Raw genomic sequence first — 20,323 nt, forward strand, 5'->3', positions numbered from 1 at the left:
CTGTATTTCTGTGAGCACTTGCCATGGAGTGGATTTAATGAGTCCTAAAACATTGTGGTGAGAGCAGGAATTCTTTCTTTGGTTTTGTGAGTGAGCTTGATGTAAAATGCCGGCTGCTTAAACATGAACCCAACTGATATCTGTAATTTGTACCACTGTCTCTCCCGACACGGTCCCATGTGCTCTTACCTGGACTCACACACACACATTGACATAGAGAATAAAGTTGTATGACTAATAAGCAAAGAGGATTAATTCTGAAGCCTAAAAGCACAGAAAAAAAAAAATCAAGAATTAATGATTTTCTTACTCCACTTCAAAGCATTTCTCAGAGTCAAGCCTGTTTTTGACAAAAAATTATGATAAGGGAAGGGTATGCTGCTGTGGTCTTTATTTCACAGAAGCACATGCACGCACACACACACACACACACACACACACACACACACACACACACACAGAAACACCCAGGCAAAGCCTAAAGGTACACACACACACAGGCATGCAATCAGTCAGAGATCAGAAAGAGTAAGAACAGTGGAGCGTTGAGACATTCAGGGAATAGAAAATACAAAGAGTTTTTTTTTTGCCTAGAGAATGTATGGCAGCAGCAGCAGCACAGAGCTTTAGAGTTTCTACCATATCACCACAAAGTGATGTAACACTTTTTTGTCCTTTAACTCTGATACTGTCTCTCTCTCTCTCTCTCTCTCTCTCTCTCTCTATGTCTCTGTGAAGCTGTGAAGTTAGATTTTTAGATTGTATTGGGGAGAACTAATGGAGTCAAGCATTCATCAGTTATGCTGTATAAAATATCACCTCCCAGCACCTGTTTATTTTATTCTCGTCTACAGTAGATCAGCAACTAGGGGTTGCAAAAATCTTCACTGGGGGTTGCGTGGATTTCTTGATTTTAAGGGGAAAAGAAAACATTTTCTAAGAATATACAGCTGGTCTATATCAGAATTTGATTCATCTCTGTGAAGAAAGCTTAATAAAATGTTTTGATTGTTAGAGATTAAAATGGTTTCCCTGCATAGAGCAAGGTGAAGAACTCACAGAGCCTCCACTCTCTGCTAAACAGCCTAAGCCTGCATTTAAAAAAAATATGTAGTTCAAACAATAAGAAGAAGAAAACACAGAATCTTTCAAAATAGAAGCCTTCTAAGTATGTATGATTGTTAAAACATAAGATAATACATAATACGGACAGAGAATTCAATAAAATATCAGAAAAAAACTCTATTTGATGCATTATTTACAGGAAACAAATGTCAGCAGAAGTTTTGTGTATTATATTTTTTGTATTGCAGTTTCAGTTCAGTTTGCATTAAATGCCAACCACCATGTTTTATGTGTTTAAAGGTAGTCTGTGCCTTATTAGCTGTAATGTCTAAAGAGCAGGGTTGTCTCTATTTGGGGTCTGTATAGTTTGATATGTTTGGTATATCATTTGTTCTTTTACTTTTATTATTTTTATTGCCTTTGTTCCATGTCCTTTGCATGGAAAGGAGCCAGCTGAGGTGGTTAAGGCCTCTTATTAGGATGCCTCCTGTGTGCCTTCTCTTTGAGGTGTTCCGGGCTTGTCCAATTAGTTATAGACCCCAGGGCAGACCCAGAACCTATTGGAGGAACTATATAGCCCATCTAGCCTGGGAATGCCTTGGGATGCCCCAGGATGAGCTGGAATGCATTGCTGGGGAGAGGTACTGCTAAACCTGCTGTCACTGCAACTCAACCACAGATAAGCAGAAGGAAATGGATGAATGGATATTGCCTTTGTTTGTTATGTCTGTAGTGTCTTGTAAGTCCATGGGGGGCTGGGCACATTTGGTGCATGAAAAATTACAATTACTATTTTTATCTAAATCGTTGGTTTGACACAAACTTCCTGCAGTTATTGTGTTCACGATTTGGGTTCATTTACCATTTATATTTGGGTACAGTTTATCAGATATTCTGTTCCGTTATTGTTAGGAATTAAGTATAATATGAAGTATTCATAAAACATGTCATTTAGTCTAGTTTACTGGATGAAAGAAAAGTGTCTTCTAAAGTAAATGGTATCACTGCAGTACTCTGCACCTAAACACACACTTTATTCAGATTTATACAAAAGCCAGAAACAACTTCCTTGACCTGTTCTTTGTCGATGGGGCTGCCAGCATAAGAGCTCTAAAATTCCAGTTAAATGGGGCCATCAGGGTAATTGGTTGGAATTACTCTTGCACATTGCTTTGATTGCACTTTCTCTCATTCCATTACACAATCAACATGTAAGAAACACATCATACATTACACCATTAGTAAATAGAAGGAAAGTTTTACCAAGGACTCTTCCTCTCCTCACACCACTATCTTATAACCACTATGCTCTAGGAAGAGAGAGGAGCTTCACTATCCACCATGTTAAGAGACAATACATGAGAGTGCATTTATACCACTAAACAACATCTTAATGTAGCCACAAACATCTGACAAATGAGACGTCTAAACTCATTTTCCTGTACTAAAAATACAAATATTGATTATTTATAAATCACTCTGAAACTCTGATGGCTCTTAAAATCAATATCCTTATCCAGCTCCTAATGTAAGTGATGTTGCCATGCATGCTTCATCCGTGGAAAAAAGGTGACGGGTATTTCTATGCACCAATCCCTTACAAACAGAAGGCTCTCATTTGATGAGAGTTGTTGCTTATTTTTCTTTTGTGAATCTGATTAAACCACACTCACTCTGTCCTGATTCATTTGATGAGTTCATTTCTACATCCAGCAGACCCCCTGCTGAGCAACATTAGCTCTCCCTTGGAGTGGTGTTTTTGGTCCAATTTTGTTCTCTCTTGGTTGCTGGTTTGGCCTCCACCAACTCCAGAGGGAAATAATTTTTAGCTGCTAAATGCTCCGCTATGTTCACAGTTTAATTAGACATGCTGGGCAAGATACACTCATACAAACACAATGAGAGAATTTGACCAGTATTAAGACAGCTGCAAAACATCCATTTGCATTGAAATCACAATGCTTTCATTGGAATTCATTTAGAGTTTAAAAAAATAAATAAAAATGAATGTAATATTCTGCTCACCATATTATTGACATCATAGCTTTCAAAGACGTTTCTTTTATCATCTAACCCCATGTTCAATTCCCTCTTTATCTCTGTAACAGCTTAGCACTGCTCTTATTATACAGCTGATACCTGTGGATTGGTGTGGTGTCAGCAGTATTGCAGGTGTTCTTCCGGATCGTTGTGGGAGGGAAGAGGGAGCTGAGCCAGAAGGCAAAGCCAGTCTATCTACGTTCCAACCCTCACCTATGGTCATAAGCTTTTGGTGGTGACCAAAACAATCAGATAGCAGCTACAAGTGGCCGGAATTATTTTCCTCATCAGAGAGCCTGGGCTTAGCCTTAAAGATTGGGCAAGGAGCTCGGACATCCAGATCTAAGAGTAGAGCCGTCACATTGAAAGAAGCCAGCTAAGGTGGTTCGCACATCTGATTAGGATGCAAATTTTCTTGGAGGTGTTCCAGCCAGGTCCAAGGGGCAGACCCAGAATTCACCAGAGGGACTATATAGCCTGTCTGGTCTGGGAACATAACAGGTCATCCTGTCCAGGGACAGGAACATCTAGAACACCCTACTAAACATGTTTCCTATGCGACATGACCCCAGATAAGGAAGTAAATGGATGGATGAATTGACCGCTGCATTGTTAATATTTTCTTATGTTTTTGGGCCCCACTGAACCACTACTGACACTGCAGAATCCACAGGATTCGCCCTCCTTTTGTTCATCCACAAACAGAGAACAGTTCACTTTATTTTTATTTTTTTATTTTTCACAATTTTAGGGTTGTGAATTATGCTAATTATTGAAAAAAATCCTCCTCCTGTTGTTTTTGTTTATGCAGATAAAAGAATTTGGTGAATCTGTCTTGGGATACTTATATGGGCAAAGCTCAAATAAGGCAATAATAGAGATTTAAGATGAAAATGTTCTTGGATGGGGCCAACTGCTGTTTTGTGGCCAGGTAGTGTACAGTGTGTTTATTGGAGGTTTTGTGTGGAAACAGCTGCCGGAAACAGGGTTGATGAGAGCTGTGAGACTGAACCAAACAAACTACTGGCTATAAATCCAAAACAACTAAAAGAATGTTCTAAAAGATGCTAAAATACTCCATAGAGCTGAGAGAGACTACAGGACTGCAGTGACTCCGCTCACATTACACAATACATACATTAATATAAACATGTTGATTAGTGCGGCTTGGACTCAGTCACAGATAATAGGTGTAGAAAATGTTTTCTGGTGCTTTTAGTCACCATTTACGACTGCCATCTAATTATCATGGGAATATGTTCTGGTTAAAGTCTACTATGAATTCATATGCATTCGAAAAATGCCTCACAAAGCCTGACCGAATTCAAAGTTGCACACAGTTACAGCACTGAAACCAAACTACTTTTTTTTCCTTTGTTAGAAGCCACACTGCAGCCAGATCCCATGCTGATAATACTCATCATTTCAGAAGCACAGGGCACACTGACTGCATTCCAACAACACTATTGCCTTTGGCCTTACAATAGAAAAGCAAATTATACTTCAGCTTTGGAGACATCCAAAGAACCCAGTGGCTCAATGAAATGTGTGATACCTCACACTTGGGTTTAGGTACAGTCTCAAGGACAAACTTAAGTGACTAGAAAGTTTGGTCCCTCTTTGTCTTCGTTTTAAAAGAGGTTACAGATCAGCGCATGTGATTATTCCTTATATGATAGCTCCTAAAGTAAAGGACAAGGCCGGGTGGTCGGGAGTGGTAATGATATTTTGATATTCTCTCTTTCTTTATGCTCTTTTAATCTTTTTGTCCATTAGAAAATCTGCCCACAAGCCTCTTCTGTTACAGTGTGCTTATGTGCCAAAAAAAAAAAATGTTATGATCACCATTTCAGTAGTAGACGTAGTGTCTGCCATTGAATTATTAACACCTGTGGCGATGCAGTCCACAGAATGTTGCCTCTGAAGTAATGAGTTGGATCTTTTCTGGTTCAGCTAAAATAAAATAAAAATGGGAATGAGCTAGTTTGCATGAACAGACCATGAAAGTTTAAACCACAAGGAAACAACCCTGTATGTTTGATTTTCAGATGACCTTTAAAAAATGTCCATGGAGAAATCAAATCCGCATATAACATGACTAAATAAGAGAGAAAATAATAAGCTGACCCTAAGCTCGTATCAAAGTCAGAACTGCACACAAACATATTTACCTGAGGACAAACTCATGTTCCGTCATCGTAAAAATAAGAAAATGTGCCTCCTGCCCTGCCAGCTTTCGTCACCTCAGGTGACTCATTTAGCTGATTACATTTCCGTGTGCATACTGTACAAACCAACAATTAACCTAAGCAGGAAATGTATCCTTGGTTATGTTTCTCTATCATGAAGTCAGCAGGAGATGCGCTATATTATTGAACAGAATGATATTAAAATTTAAAGTGGTATGCTGGGGGGGGGGGACACTGTATAATATCACTGTAGTGACAGAGATCTCAATCTCAGTATATTACCAGACATGCTCTGATGTCATATGTCATTTTCAAAGACATAATTTCAAATATTCCAACAAAACACAAAACACACAAAAAGCACCTGAAAAAACTGTTAAATGACATTTAAAAAAATGTCAAAAACAAAACATTTACAGAAATGTTCAATGAAGGTTTGCAGAGAAACACCATTATTTTACAGGCTTTCCTGAATCCTGTGATCAAACACCTTGAAATAAGTGATGATATTAATAGTTCTGCAGAGAAACATTGCATGCATTATGTCTGATATAGTGAAAAACGTTTGCTACATATGTATCCAGAATTTGAGTAGAATGCAGTACACATAAATGTAAAATAAGATAAAAATATAAAGGAAATACATTAAATTGTTAGTATGGACATAGTATAATGAGCCAAATATTTAATTACAGATTGTGTTTTTATGCAAATTTGTATGTAATTTGAGAAAAGTACAATGACAAAGTAATTTGTCATTAATGACATAATACAAATAGAAGTTTGGTTGCTATTTACAGATAAGAGTTTTGGTATACAATTAAAAGAGAAAAGAAAAATATTTTATTATTAAAATTTTTTTCGTATTTATTCATTTTAGTTTTAATTGATCATATCATATATCTGGAGTAGCTACTCAAAAGTGAGTTGATGATATTGTATCAGGATAATATTTTAGAACATTTAGAAAATCAGCCTCCACATTTTATTCAGCAGGCATAATGTTCATAACACACCCACATATCAGGATCATTATCATCAGAAATGTGAAGAGTTCACTAGCAGGACAAAAAGAAAAGAACAAAAAGCATTTTAACTTTTTGATTTCTGGATAGAAATGTACAGAGCAGGAGCATGATCGCAGTAATGAATGCGTATCATATAGGTCTATTAAATATGGAAAACTGACAAATACAGATTTGCTCTTTTAATTATTGAACTAAAGTGTGACACTGAACTGTGACTATTGTTTGTTGGTCAAAATGTACACCTGCAACTTATCTTCTGTAAACCTGCACAACCCTGAGCATATATGGAAAAACTGTTGGAGCATGAATGTCAGGTGTGTGTGTATGAATTCAATTAGAAGCCTGACTGACCGATGTGGGTCCTTCCAAATACCATCCGGCTTTCAGAAGGAGCCAGGATGACCTGCTGATGCAGCTGTGGCAAAGAGCCTTGGATACTACAATTAGCTAACCCTCATCGATGCTTATACACTTAGCCCCTTACCCACAGAGTTATAGTAATAGTATTATACCTGTATCACTGCCATGAATTAGGGAAATATCAGTCTTGCAAGAAATAAACCGATCTTCCCTCGTGAGATGCAGGAATGAGTTGCTAGATGAGGCTGACGCCGTGACACAGGCTTGTTTGCAACAAAGTAAATACAGAGGCTATAATCCGAACTATAGTACATTATGTAATGCTGCAAAACATTATACTGCACATTAAACTGAACTGCACAATTAGTTGCAAAGTTAATAAGGTTATTAAGCCAAGAACATTACCCAGACTTTATTCTGTAGCACAGTTAAATGTTTCACTGATGAGTTTTATCAAACAGGTTCACGGATTACTAGTTCAGCTTTATTTGTGTACTCAGTGCGCAGGTGTAGTTGGAGGGTGGTTAGGTTGGGGTCAGCATGACCAGACACGGTCCATCTACCAGCCTGGTAAGATAACAGATTCCCCCTGAGACTGAGCTCCAGTCAGGCAGGACAGACATATAAACTACTGCAGCGTAAAGTAAAGGGTCATCCCGGCCAACTGCTACACACAGGAGGTGAGAGGCTTGGCAGGGTGGTGGCAGCAGTGTGACTTCAAGTGTGTGTGTGTGTGTGTGTGTGTGTGTGCGTGTGTGTGTGTGTGTGTGTGTGTGAAATCCTCTCCCTTTAGTGGACCTTTTCTTCAGAGATGTGACAGTGTCAGTGTGTGTGCATGAATTGAATATGACTATAGGTGAGAAAGTGTGTGTGTGTGTGTGTGTGTGTGTGTGACTGTTGCTGCCTTACCCTTTAGGTGGATCTTATTTTCCGGGCTGTGCACCAACACCGAGCTAACTGAATCCAAGCTGTCGTAGTTACTGCAGCCGAGAGGGCCCGTCCTTGTTTCGGTTACCTAGGAAACAGAGGAAGGACAGATCTATTTACAATATATGTTGTTTGTTTTTTGTTTTTTTTTGTTTTTTTATAATGCCACATTAGCAGAGTGAACGAGGCAGATGTTTGTTCCCGTTTCTGGCAGTCGAGCGCGCTGCTTGTGGCAGGCGGAGCGTGTGATGGCAAGCAGAGGGGCTGGATATGGCAGAGCCCTCTGACAGCGGAGAAAACTATCGCCATCTTTTGCTTCACTCCCACACCTGCAGCCACAGCTGCCCGCAATGTGCCGGCTGTCTCATGGAGAGTGTTGAAGGGGAGGAAGGGAGGGAGGGAGATGAGAAATGTGAGGGGGTGAGGGGGGGGAGAGAGCAAGCACAGGTGTTTGGAAGATGATTTGAACTTCGAAGACACAAAGGGAAGGTCGTGTTGAGTCGAATGCCTTTGGGCGGTTGCATGATTTTATGAGATCTGATAAAAAAGATTTGTAGGGATTTCAAAAATATTGAATATATGAATACAACCACCTCTTCTTTAACAGTGTTACACAGTGTAAATGTAGTATTTATTTTCTGATCACTGCACAAAATGTTTTATGTATTTTGTTAAAATAAGAACCATGAAAAAAAAAACAAAAAAAAAAAACATTACTAGCATTTGACTTCGGGACAAATTTGAGCTGTTGCTTCTATGACTCCACTTCCTCCTACTCGCTTTGCATCGTGTGTGTCCTGCTGCCTTTAGGTTCTCATTAGATACAAATAGCAGACTGCATACAGTTTGTCAGAGACATTATATTTCACCCAGAACCCTAGAAAGTATTACTGTTTACATTATGCTTGTAAATTTAGCAAACTGGATTTTGACCCTCTATAGGATCAAGCCTCATCGTCAAAATACAAGATCTGGCAAATTGCTATGACTGTTATGGTATGACGATTCTATGGTGTTCTGATTAAAAAGCAAGGTAAAAAAGTAAAAGAGGTCATTTAGTGCAGCCACAAACCTGCAGAGAATTATCTAAAACCTACATCTGCAGCTAAATCTCGCAGTCTCTGCTCTCCGGCCTACACATTTACTGTTTTGGGTCACTCCTGCCACTCTCATGGCGTTGATTCCAAGCTGTTAAAACCCACTGTACACCACCTGCTCAGCAGCAAACAGAGACAGGCTCAGTTAAAGACAAGCTGGGGAATATTGTGAAGCATTTAGCAGCTAAAGAGACAGATATTTTCCTTTAGGAGTTGGTGGAGACCAAAAGCAGAGCTAAAAAAAAAGACATTCATTACCAATCGATTGATACTGTTGTCGTGTAACTGCGTAGCAAGTGCTTCCTCCAAGTGACCAAAAAAAAAAAACATTCTTGCAGGTTTTGGACACAAATGACTGATTCCAAGTTAAGACAAGCATTTAAGGGGTTACCAGGACCACCAGCATTCTAGCACCCCGTACAGGCGCCACAGTCTGCCTGACATATGTGATTGCATATGTTTCATTGTTTATGTTCACAAGCAGTGCTTAAGGTGGGAAACATAACAAGTACTACCTTTATTTACATGCCGGGGTGTTCATGATGATGTGGTGGGGTATGACTTTATAAATGAGTAGTGAATACTGTATGTACATATGTATATGTACTGTTCTTTCATCAGTTTGCATGTATTTCCTGTATATTTTAACCCAAGTGACGGTTTGTTTGATCCTGTATAATGATTCCGTTTTCGAACATGACTCAACTGCATAACCACTAAAACAAATTCAGAGAGGATCAACAAGGAATGAAGTCATTTCCCTTCTACTCCCCAAATAGCACAAGCGGACTCTTGAGGAATGGTCTATTATCCCTCTACACACTTCAGGATGGAGAATAGCAAAAACTGCTGTGAAAACAAAGCACTACTTTTCAGCTGCCTGATATTTCTTTAAAAATTGAGCACATCTGTTCTTACCACTGTTATATTTTTAAAACTTCCTCATGCACTCTCTCACACACCCTCATTCTGCCTCTGTCGATACAGAGAGAACGAAGGAGAGTGGGCCTCACTAAATGTTGTATTTGCCTCTCAGTAGGAACTAAATGGAGCATACAAGAATGAATAAAACCGAGCTGATGAGATGTCCACGACATTTCTGCGATCAAGGTCAGAGGAATACAGTATTTGCTGTAGCACAAACATCTGACCTGGATAATAATGTCTCTAAGACACATATTACGGGAATTATGTTACATAAACAATATCCTTCTCGACATGTTGTGTACTGTAAGACGCTATGAGACAAAAAGAACATAAGACACAAGGCCAGAGAAGGAAGACAAAGAACATTAAACAAGAATGATATAGTTAATTTCCAGTGTTCAAGATAGTGCAATTAAAGTAAGAAGATGGATTTGGAGCTATTCTCAAGATAAATCACGCAATTTGGTAAATGATGCAGCCTGTGCAAATTCCCCGTCCCTAAAATAGCCTCGTTTCTCACACTCTTCACACTCTGCCTTGCATCCAGATTGCATCTATTATCAGAAGAAATGGAAGCTAGCCTTCAAGGCGCTACAGAAGATACACATCTCAAACAACTCTCGAACATGTTTAATAAAAAAAAAGAAGAAAAAAAGACATAGCTGAGATGCAGTTAAAGATTAGAAGAAGATGAAGGCGAGAAGCAAATGGAGATTAGTGGAGGCCATTTTGAGTTGTTGAAGCCACAGATCTGGGTACAGATAATCTCTGCTTTAATAATGAAAAATACTCAACTGTGGTGTCTCATTCATGTTGTTGCATTGACTGTGGAAATGAATCAGTTGTCTGTTCAACTTAAATTCATTCTTGTTGTTCAGACTGAATTAAAGGGGGACTGTAAAGGAAAGACAAGGAGGAAATCAGAGATATGACAGATCACGTATTCCAGCTACCACTAACACTGTATGGTACAACTTGGCCAGTAAACATGGACTGCACAAACAGTCTAATGGAATTCCTACATCAGGGATGTACAGCCAATCACAGCCCGCGGAATAAACATTTAAATACACTAAACTGCTTCATTCAACCCACCTAAGCACTTCCCATGCTCCTTGTCTTTGCATTTACATTCACATTTAGTCATTTAGCAGATGCTTTCATCCAAAGCAACTTGCAAAAAAGGTAAACAATCATGGTACAGTGCGACTAGGACATGTTAGTGCCCGTTTTTAGATTATCTGGGTGGTGGCAGACAGACAGAGCCACCACACTTTCACAACAACTCTTCAGAAATCTGTATCTGTGGAGACTACGTCCACGTTCTCTACTGTCTATGACGTCACCTTACATTACCCTAACATATGTTATTGAGTAGCCTTTCAGTGTAATGCTTAAATTCCCTCTGATAAACTCAGTGTTTATGTCTCTGGCTTTTATTGTGGAAGGTAGAAAACTGGATCCTTTTAAAGAAAAGTCATGATCATAAACTATGCACATGGACAAAATGTTTACATATTAATCTTAATAATCTCTGTTTGCTAATGTTGTTGTGTTTTTTCCAATCATCGTTTTTTATCCTCATAGCCTCAGTCAGCCTTTTATTTCACGTTCTTTTTTTATAGAAACCATAGAAGTTTCAAGGTTGATATATATTCTGTTGAATCACACTGGGGTTTTTTGTAACCCATGTGAGGAACTTTAAAACCCACCTGAAAGCTGCCACCCCCGTCCCTGCCTCTGTTACCAAGAGCCCTTCATTGAGTGGATGGTTCATCCTGGACCATCCTTTATTTTTTTTTTTTTTTTTTTTTGTATATTGAACAATGTGCATGATTCAAACATGAAAGAGCTGCGTGTGTTTTCTTATGAGACACCGAAAGCTTTTTCAACTGTCCTACATCAGGTAATGGACTTATTCATTGTGTCTTTAGTGCTGCTGAGGAAAGTAACACAGCAATGTTTATATTTATATCAGTCACATCACGATGTCTGATCATCATAAGCTGTTTACATTCTGACACCAGTTCGTTTTTTCATCAACAGTTTGTAATCTCCTGTCTTCTCTTCTCGTCTTATCTTCTGAAGCTGGAGGTCCAGTTAAGTATCTCTCATTAGTAAACCTGCATTATTCCAACAGAATTGTTTTATTATTATTGGCATAATGAATAACAAGCAGTGTAATTAGTCACTTTTCTCATTTAAAGTATGATATTCTACACTGAGTTGAACTACTTTAGTATACCTAAACACACTAATGCAATAAAACACATGTTCAGCCATGAAGTCGACTTTTACGATTTTATGACTTCTTGTTGACACTGTCGTAGAGCTGTTTATGGTATTATAGGTTTTATAATTGCGGTCGTAGTTAGTCACAGTGTTGCACTGAACTGATTTATATTCATAAGGTAGAGGCATACAGTATGTTTAATTGAATTAACGCATGGCTGAGCTGTACAATGTACACACCATGCTGTTGCTGTAAATACTGACTATGGAAAAAGCATGTATTGATCCGCAGCTGAAAATAATACCGAAACAAATGCACTATTTCCTCCTGTTTGAGTAACATTTGTTAAAAGCCAAAGTTTCCAGCTTTTTGAGGAAACGATTTTTAAAATTTATTTTATTCATGTATTTGTATTTTTGAAGATATATTCCTTCAGTCAGGAGAACTAGGCTTCAAGGAAGGGAGGAAGTACTGAGAGACAGACCATGTAAACTACTAGATTAACTACCCAGAAGTGATTTCTCCTGCTATATGACATCATTAAACATAATTTTGACAGCCCAAGGAATTATGGGAGATTAAAGTAACAGCGGAGGTGTGAAGATTTAGAGCTGAAATTATTTTTCAGGAGTTTTAAGCTTTTACTTTATGCTTCTCTCACTGTATATCGGTCAATAAAAGATGCCATTTGTACAGAATTGTTTTTACTACAACATGATGGGGTTTTATAGAGGAGTAAAGTTTCCCTGCTGATTTTGGCTCCTGACACTTGCAGTGCTGTGGTAAAAATACCCTGCCTTCCTCTGCATCGCACAGAGCTGCTTACTCTGCCTTCCTCTGTATCACACAGAGCTGCTTACTCTCTCATTTCCAAACAGCACATTTCACACTAATGTTACACAGGGTCTTTTTTGGTCAAAATGCAACTGTATTCTAAATTGAACATATGATTCAGATTCCTCCACTTGTATTGCTGGAAATAAGGATAACGTGTTTCCCTCCCACCGCCTACTCGCCTCCGTGAGGACACAGAGCCCTGAGGTGTACATGGACACAGGTCAAGTCCAGCCCACTCAGTGTCGCTTCCTCTGGGGTGATGAGTTGATCTGTCAGAACGCGGCGCAGCAGGTGGCTTGCATACCAGAGATCCTCATTTAGCAGAAACATGTAAAGAGTGGGAGTAGCTGTGTGTTTGGTTGTGCGTGCACTTGAATGTTTATGCGTATGTGTGTGTAGGCAGTGTACAAAATTGCAGGGTGTTGCTGTCAGTCTTCAAGGGGAAAAGTTGCTTTATTCCTGCCATGATAGACAGGTAATCTTTTTTTTTTTTGGTAAATTTTTGGATTTTGTTTTTCATTTGAATGTGAAATCAAATTATTAAATCCTAATAAGAATGAATCAAAATGAATAAATACTTTGGTTGCATTTGTAATATGGAAAAATATTACTCTAAAATTTCATTTTCATTTTTACATTTGTGCATTTGGATGACATTTTATATACTTTGTGTATTCTTTTTTTTTTCAATCACATATGTAATAACTCTGGAGGTTCTCTGGGCATGTTCAACTGGTTGGAGTCCCGGAGGCAGACCCAGAACACGCTTGAGGGATATACTCATGTGCCTCAGAAATGTGTTGCAATCCCGCAAGAGAAGCTGGAGGTTATAGCCAGCATGACCTGGCACCAGATGAGCAGCAAAAAATGGATGAATAGATAGACTGAATAATATATTTGAAGAGATTTATATATTTGAAGAGAAGTATATCAAAATGTATATCAAAAGCTTGGGGGAAAAAAGACATTTTTAGTTATTATTTATGATTAGTAAGAGTCAAAAAGTCAGCTACTCTGCTTCATCAGGACTATGTGAATGTGGTTCAAGACATGAATGTTGGCTGAAGCTGGATTGGTGCATTAAGTATGGGACATCACCTTTTTTTTTAATCAAGACATTTAAAACTAGTAATAAAAGTGTGGACAAAACCCCAAATATAGAAATATCCCATAGTAAGAAACTGATTGAGGGAATTGGTTTTGCAGGTTTTCTTAAATTATGTTAGAAGCATTTTTTTGTCTTTATTAAATAAGACTTGATTATATATTCTGATGCATTTTGAAGTATCACATTAGAAAAGTTTAAAATGACAAAAAAATCAATTTCAAGTCCTTCCTCTCTCCTTCTGTCTTATGTTTTGTCTTTTTCCAAAAAGAGTTAATGCTCTTAATAGGAGATAAAAACTTCCACTGGTGAAAAACGGTGATACCTTTGGATGGAAACACGGCTATTGTCTTCACCTGAACTGATTTTAAATGGAATGAATTTTAACCACTATTGATTTAAAGTGGCTATTATTATTGTTTTATACAAAGACAACAAGATCCTAAAATGGTTGATGTTCAGTCTTGGTCTGTCGTCGCTACCACAGTGTCTGGATGTTTCAATCATTCATTACTTCTAGCTGTCAATTTAGCTTTTACCACAGCTACTCCACAATTTTTCCACATACCCTCTGGCAGCTACAGAAGAAGCCTCAGGGTACATACCCAGAGAATCTCTTCACTGTGTGACCTGAAGCATGTTGCACATTTTGAGTTTCTGCACCTGACGATGAAAGAGAGGATTCAGACAGTTTGAGTCATCTGGGTGATTTTAAATGAAACAACTACCTCACCAACAGACCACAACATGTCAGGCTTCATGAATGTGTGTCTGATGTGGTGATTTACAGCACAGGCGGTCCACAGGGAACAGTGCTCTCTCCTTGTTCTTCACCCTGTAGACATCAAACTTTAGACACACCAATGACAGCTGTCACCTCCAGAGGTTCTCTGATGATACAGCTATCCTTGAATGTGTATCAGAAGGAAATGAGCAGAAGTACAGGAGGGTCATCACGGACTTCTTCAACTGGTCTTTCAACATCCTCTACATCAAGGCCAGCAAGACGAAGGAGATGGTGATCGACTGCAGGAAGATGCTTCAGACCACACCACTGAAGGATCCAGGGATTGGATATTAAGATGGTGGGAGCATGCAAAAACCTGTTCCCCTCAACAACAAACTGGACTGGTAGGACAACAAGAAGTTTTCTCCACTGACTGAGGAGACTGAGGAGGACTGTGCAAGACTCTGTTAAAGGCCTTCTATGACACTGTGGTGGCATCTGCAATCTTCTATGTAGTCGCCAGGGGAGGATGAAGCATGGAGAGAGACAGAAACGACTCAACAAACTGGTCTAGAGTGCCAGTGGGGGCATTCATGACATTCATCATAAATAACCTACCCCCTGCATGAGACTGTGGGGGTCTTTAACAGCCCCTTCAGCAACAGACTGATACTCCCACCAGGTGAGAAAGAGCACTACCACAGTTCCTTCATTCCAACAGCTGTCAGACTCTTTAACACCAGCATGACTTTGTGACTTTTTTCTATATTTCTTGTTGCCTGAATAATTTCTTTGTAACAAGTCAATTTCCCCAGTGTGAGATCTTTCAAGTCTGTCTTATCTCTTACCCTATGATTCATAACTCCAAGGAAGATTATTCTTAAATGAAGGAAATGTTGTTAGACCTTTTAAGTTTGCAGGAAACCAGAAATACTCAAACTTGCTGAATTCCGTACATGTGTCCTTGCCAAAGTGGAAGTGTAGTTTTCTTTATTTCTGACTTTGTCAGGAAAAAAGCGTTTTCACCTGACAAGCAGCAGCATTTGAATTGTAATTTGAGTTGATTTCCTCAGTGTGTGTCTCTTGAGCTCGGGCGGTGATAACTGTTACTTTCTTGGTTGGCATGCCTCTGTGGCAGCTTGGGTTCCCTGCCTTATGTTATGCTGTTGCATCCAGCTCTACCCGTTTTAAAGTTACTTTTACCAAAGCTTTACCTGTCACACAGCTACTAGAAATGTATGAGGTGGGCAGACAGGAGGGCTTTCTACTCTTTAAAAGAGTTGTGGGGAGTCATTGGTGTGTCCTTGCTGCTGACAGCTGGTGTTACTCAGACTCTGCAGCAGAGACGAGGGAAGGTAGAGAGGCTGCTGTGGAAATATCCCATCATGCATTTCACAGCAATTCTTCCTACTTTAAGTCTTTTTACCACTTCCTGATAGGAACGCACAGAAAGAGTGATTATGCAGAGTAACAAGGAAAGTTTTTTTGGGTTTTGTTTTCTTGAAAACTAAAGTTCACTGAACTAAACTACATCATGAACAGTAGTAATGCTTTATTTATTTAGAGACAGTCTCAGCTGCCTGAATCATCATCCCAGCTCGATCAATCTGTCTTTGGGCAAAATTTGATCTCGAGCCTCCCCCATATCATCATTCCTCCAACCCATTTTGAGTCCCAGAACCCAGCCAGTATTTCTAACTGGAGTACTGCCCAGCACAAGGTTTGTTTTAGCAAAGTTAGCTTGAGATTGTTTGATGGGTATGTGCCGTGTAAATATACTATCCATTTAATTACCAAACATATTAAAACTACAATTTTTAAGATGCGCGGGCAACATTTTAAGGACACCGGATTTATAGCCACAGCTAGTTTTCAATGCCCGTCCCTGGGTGGGTTGGTTTTTAGAATACACAAAACCCATGAAAATACATAAAGAGCAACAAAAAATGAAAACCAGATCATTTATCACTGATCACTCTTTAAAAAGCATTTAAAATGTTCCCAGTCATGAGACAGAAAGTCACTTTTCTGAAGGCCATCTTACAGCCAGAACCATCAGAACTTCAAACATATTTCATTCGTTAAGAACATGATAGTAGAGAGAAATTGATGTTGTAGAAGCTGCTTGTGAGAAAGAAGTTACACAACAACTTAAATGTGATAAGATTTTTGATTATTGCATAAAATGGTAAATAGTTTCTAAAGAGTTTAAATGTGTGTCCCCCACAGCAAAAAAAAAAGAATCATTCCCTGAAAGCAATGAAGATCTTCAGCAACATTTAGGAGAACGGTTGCCAGGCAACACGTAGACACAGTGGAAAGCATGCTGAAAGATTGGGGTCATTACTAACATTTATCTGGATATCACCATTAAATGTGCAGTCGGACTAGCGTTCAAGTATGTTGGTTCATGAATCCCATCAAGAGCTGCTGCTCCTCTGACTGATAATTCAACTTTGTGGTTTAATAAAAAACAGATGAAAAAGTTTTGGTTGATGTTTAAAAGTTCCTCACTGCTGAATATGATCAGAGAAAGAGCGCAGTACCAATAAATAAATAAACAGTACCAAGGCAGCCATCCATGATGCCATTGTAGATACAGGTCTTGTTAGCTAGCGGAACTATTGATCTAATGTCAAAACAGTTTTTTCTTAACATTCTGGTGTTCATTTTAGTTCATTTAAAAAATGTTTTAAAGTAAAAGTCTTACATATTGCACCTTTAAAGAGTAACTCACACTCCACAGTGATGTCACGCTGTACTGACACACTGCAAATAAGAGGGAAGAATTCACCCATAGTCCTGAGAATCATAAAAAGGCTTTAGTATTAAATGTCTGATACCAATGTGTTTCAGCTAACAGCCTTTGTCAGACAGCATGCTGAGGAGATTTGACTCAGGGCCAAGAGATTAGAAATAATGCAGGGGCCTGGGGGCACTTCACCGGTTTGCAATATAATGTTCCTAAATTCAATTTCATAATTATTGTTGTATAATATGCATTTAATTTAAAATCACATTAGTTTAAATTGTATAATGAAACAGCTTTTTAGAATATCTTTATTTCTCCAATCAGATATTTCACAATGTTTGAATTCTACTTAAAATCACTTAATATCTATTATTATATATAATAATTATATATAACTTTGCATTACTTTGGTAAACCCTGCTTACCTCAAACTGCATAATCTGACAAATGATCAATAGTGTCAATATTTTGACTAAAGACATGCTGTGAAATGTTTCTGAGATATAGTGTGCAGCTGGATTTGTACAGCATTTATTGCACTGGAAATATCACTGGATAGATTGAAAACAGAGCAAGTGACGCAGAAAACAGATCTTAATGGCTGCCATTTACTTATCTACAATTGTTGACTTCCTTGCAAAAGATAATGGATGGTTTTTAGTCACTCATTAGCCTCTCCCCACAGACACAAGTGTTCCAAAATGAGCAAGATTGCAGCTCATAATTAATTCATTCTTAGCAGATAATGTGTTTCTGAAGCCTTATGCTGTAACTGAGATGACTGAGAGCAAACATTCATACTTTGCACTCTTCAGTAAGCAAGGAAATCTTTATTTGTTGTTTTGCTTCCATATTTAAAGCTGCACTTTGCTATAATGAAGCTGCCAGTAAATATAAATACTGTATAATGCTGTGACTATAGATCCCTTTATTCTGTTCAGTCCAGCATGCAGAGAATAAAAGGTTTCTCCAGACGTTGTCATTCACTATCTCTGTAGCTAATTAGGTAATATTATGCGAGGTGTGCTTTACCGTCGTTATTGGCACGACAGTGATGCGGTCGGTAAGTAAGCATCTCTGAAGTACCAAAAATAAGATAACACTTACTCTCAAATGTAACATTACAATTATACAACAATTACCAACTTAAATAGGATATATAATCAAAATGTTTTCATATTTTAAGGCAATTTGCTCACAAAATAACAATTTTGCTTGCATGATCTCAGGTTCTATGGAAATACACAGGGTCCAACTAACACCTGGGAAACATTCAAACATTGCGCTACTCCAACATGTAGTGTGAGCCTTAGTTACAAACAGAGGCAATGTGTAGTCCCAACCACCTAATGTTAAAGCATTTTAGAGATTGCCGAGTTCCCTCAAACTGAATAAATAGCACACATATAAGCACTAAACTGCTTTTTTAGTTCAGTCTTTAGTGACTAAGATATCTACTGAAAGAAAAAATTTTTCCATGGACAGATTTAGCTAATTTAATTTCATCTTCTGATGGCCATCAAACTTTTCTCTGTAGATAAAAGCAATTCCAGGAGCCCATTGTGTTCTCTGTTTCTCATCTACAACTATTCAAGTCTTTGTGAATAACTAAAGTTTTCCAAGAACTTCAGAGTGCTTCAGCTCCCTTTTTAAAGTGTCACTTGGCAACAGAAATGGTCAGTCTCACCTCTGTGTATCACAAGCTTGCCGGATGCCATGTTTTCAGCGATGGCGCTTGGAAATAAGCCACCTAATTCAAGGTACGTACAAAGTTGACACTTAGCAATTACTCATTTCAGTCGGATTTGCTATTTACGTTAAAGCCTGAAAGCACAGTCCACCCACCCACACACCTGCTGTCGTCGCATGATAGTCAACCAATCTGTTCCGACGTGGAAAATGTATCTCTTGGTTTAAGAGAGAGAGAGAGAGAGAGAGAGAGAGAGAGGGAGAGGAGTAATAGGATTTATTTGTCTGTTTTTTTGAGTAGGTTTTCAACAAAACTGTTGCTCTTTGCAATTAATGATGAAAAGAGGAGGTAAAAGGCTGGTGGTGGGTACATTTTGGGTAAATTGGCGATCCACCGCATCAAGGGGAGTCGAGTGTTGAGCGTGCAGGTACACCAAATGAACTAAAGAACTCCTATAAAAAGGTGCTAAACCACTTCAGATTCTACTGTCAGATCCACTTTGTATCTAAATCAAACAGCTTTTTTACAGAACCGATGATAACTGCCAGGTGTTTAAACATACACTTGCACACACTGTGTGCAACCCGGTCCAGATGGTGTACACTAAAGTACAGTATGCATAAATACACTACCCCCACTGGGACTTTGAAGAAACTTGACATTTGCCATGCTTTAGTGCCCCCGTGAGCTACAGTGCATACACTGTGCTTTTTAATCCAGCCTGCCATTTTTTGAAAAATGTCCTTGCGGGCTCTCTCTCGTCTCTCCCGTAGCCTTTGAGGAATGATGCACCTTGAGAATAATCTTTAAAAAAGATTGTTTGTGTGCATACCTTGAGAGCAAGCAGTGCTATTTGTTATAGGTGCAGCATGCAGTAATATATCCCAGAGGGATAGTTTTATGGGAGCGTTAATGCTTGCATGTCCGCCTTGATGGGTGGTTGTTTGTGGACCTCGAGAACTGCAAAAAACAAGTCTACACAAAGCAAATAAACAGCGCATTTGCATACATGCTGTACATTGAAAAATACATGTTCCAGTGCAGCTTGAATGTATGAACATGGATTTCTAAAGCGTACTGTAAGGAGGCTTAGTCACTTCCTGCATGCACATGTACAGTACCTTGATGGCAGAGGTGGCGATCTGTAGGTGGTGCAGCCGCCTTAGGGTGCTCTCTCGATCTGTGAAGTAGGAGGCAGCCAGCTGATGGAGCAGCTCCAGAGACACCACTGAGCTGTTGCTATTACCCTCCGACTTCTTATTCAGCTTCTGCTTGTCCAGGAAAATGGTCAAGGACTCCTCTCCTGGGGATGAATAATCAATCAATCAGTTTGAATCTTGTCAGTT

General features: G+C 38.8%; 1 protein-coding gene across 1 annotated transcript in view; it reads right to left on the bottom strand.

Moving 5' to 3' along the window:
- brinp2 (bone morphogenetic protein/retinoic acid inducible neural-specific 2) overlaps positions 1-20,323 on the bottom strand; it is a 222,671-nt gene that overhangs the window by 61,203 nt on the left and 141,145 nt on the right. Inside the window, exons 4-5 of the mRNA XM_010737808.3 lie at positions 20,099-20,280; positions 7,592-7,697 (exon numbers count right to left, since the gene is read on the bottom strand). Of these exons, the coding sequence (XP_010736110.2) occupies positions 7,592-7,697; positions 20,099-20,280 (288 nt within the window). The remainder of the gene's footprint in view (positions 1-7,591; positions 7,698-20,098; positions 20,281-20,323) is intronic.

The sequence above is a fragment of the Larimichthys crocea genome, chromosome X (genome assembly GCF_000972845.2).
Source record: "Larimichthys crocea isolate SSNF chromosome X, L_crocea_2.0, whole genome shotgun sequence".
Lineage (NCBI taxonomy): Eukaryota > Metazoa > Chordata > Actinopteri > Sciaenidae > Larimichthys > Larimichthys crocea.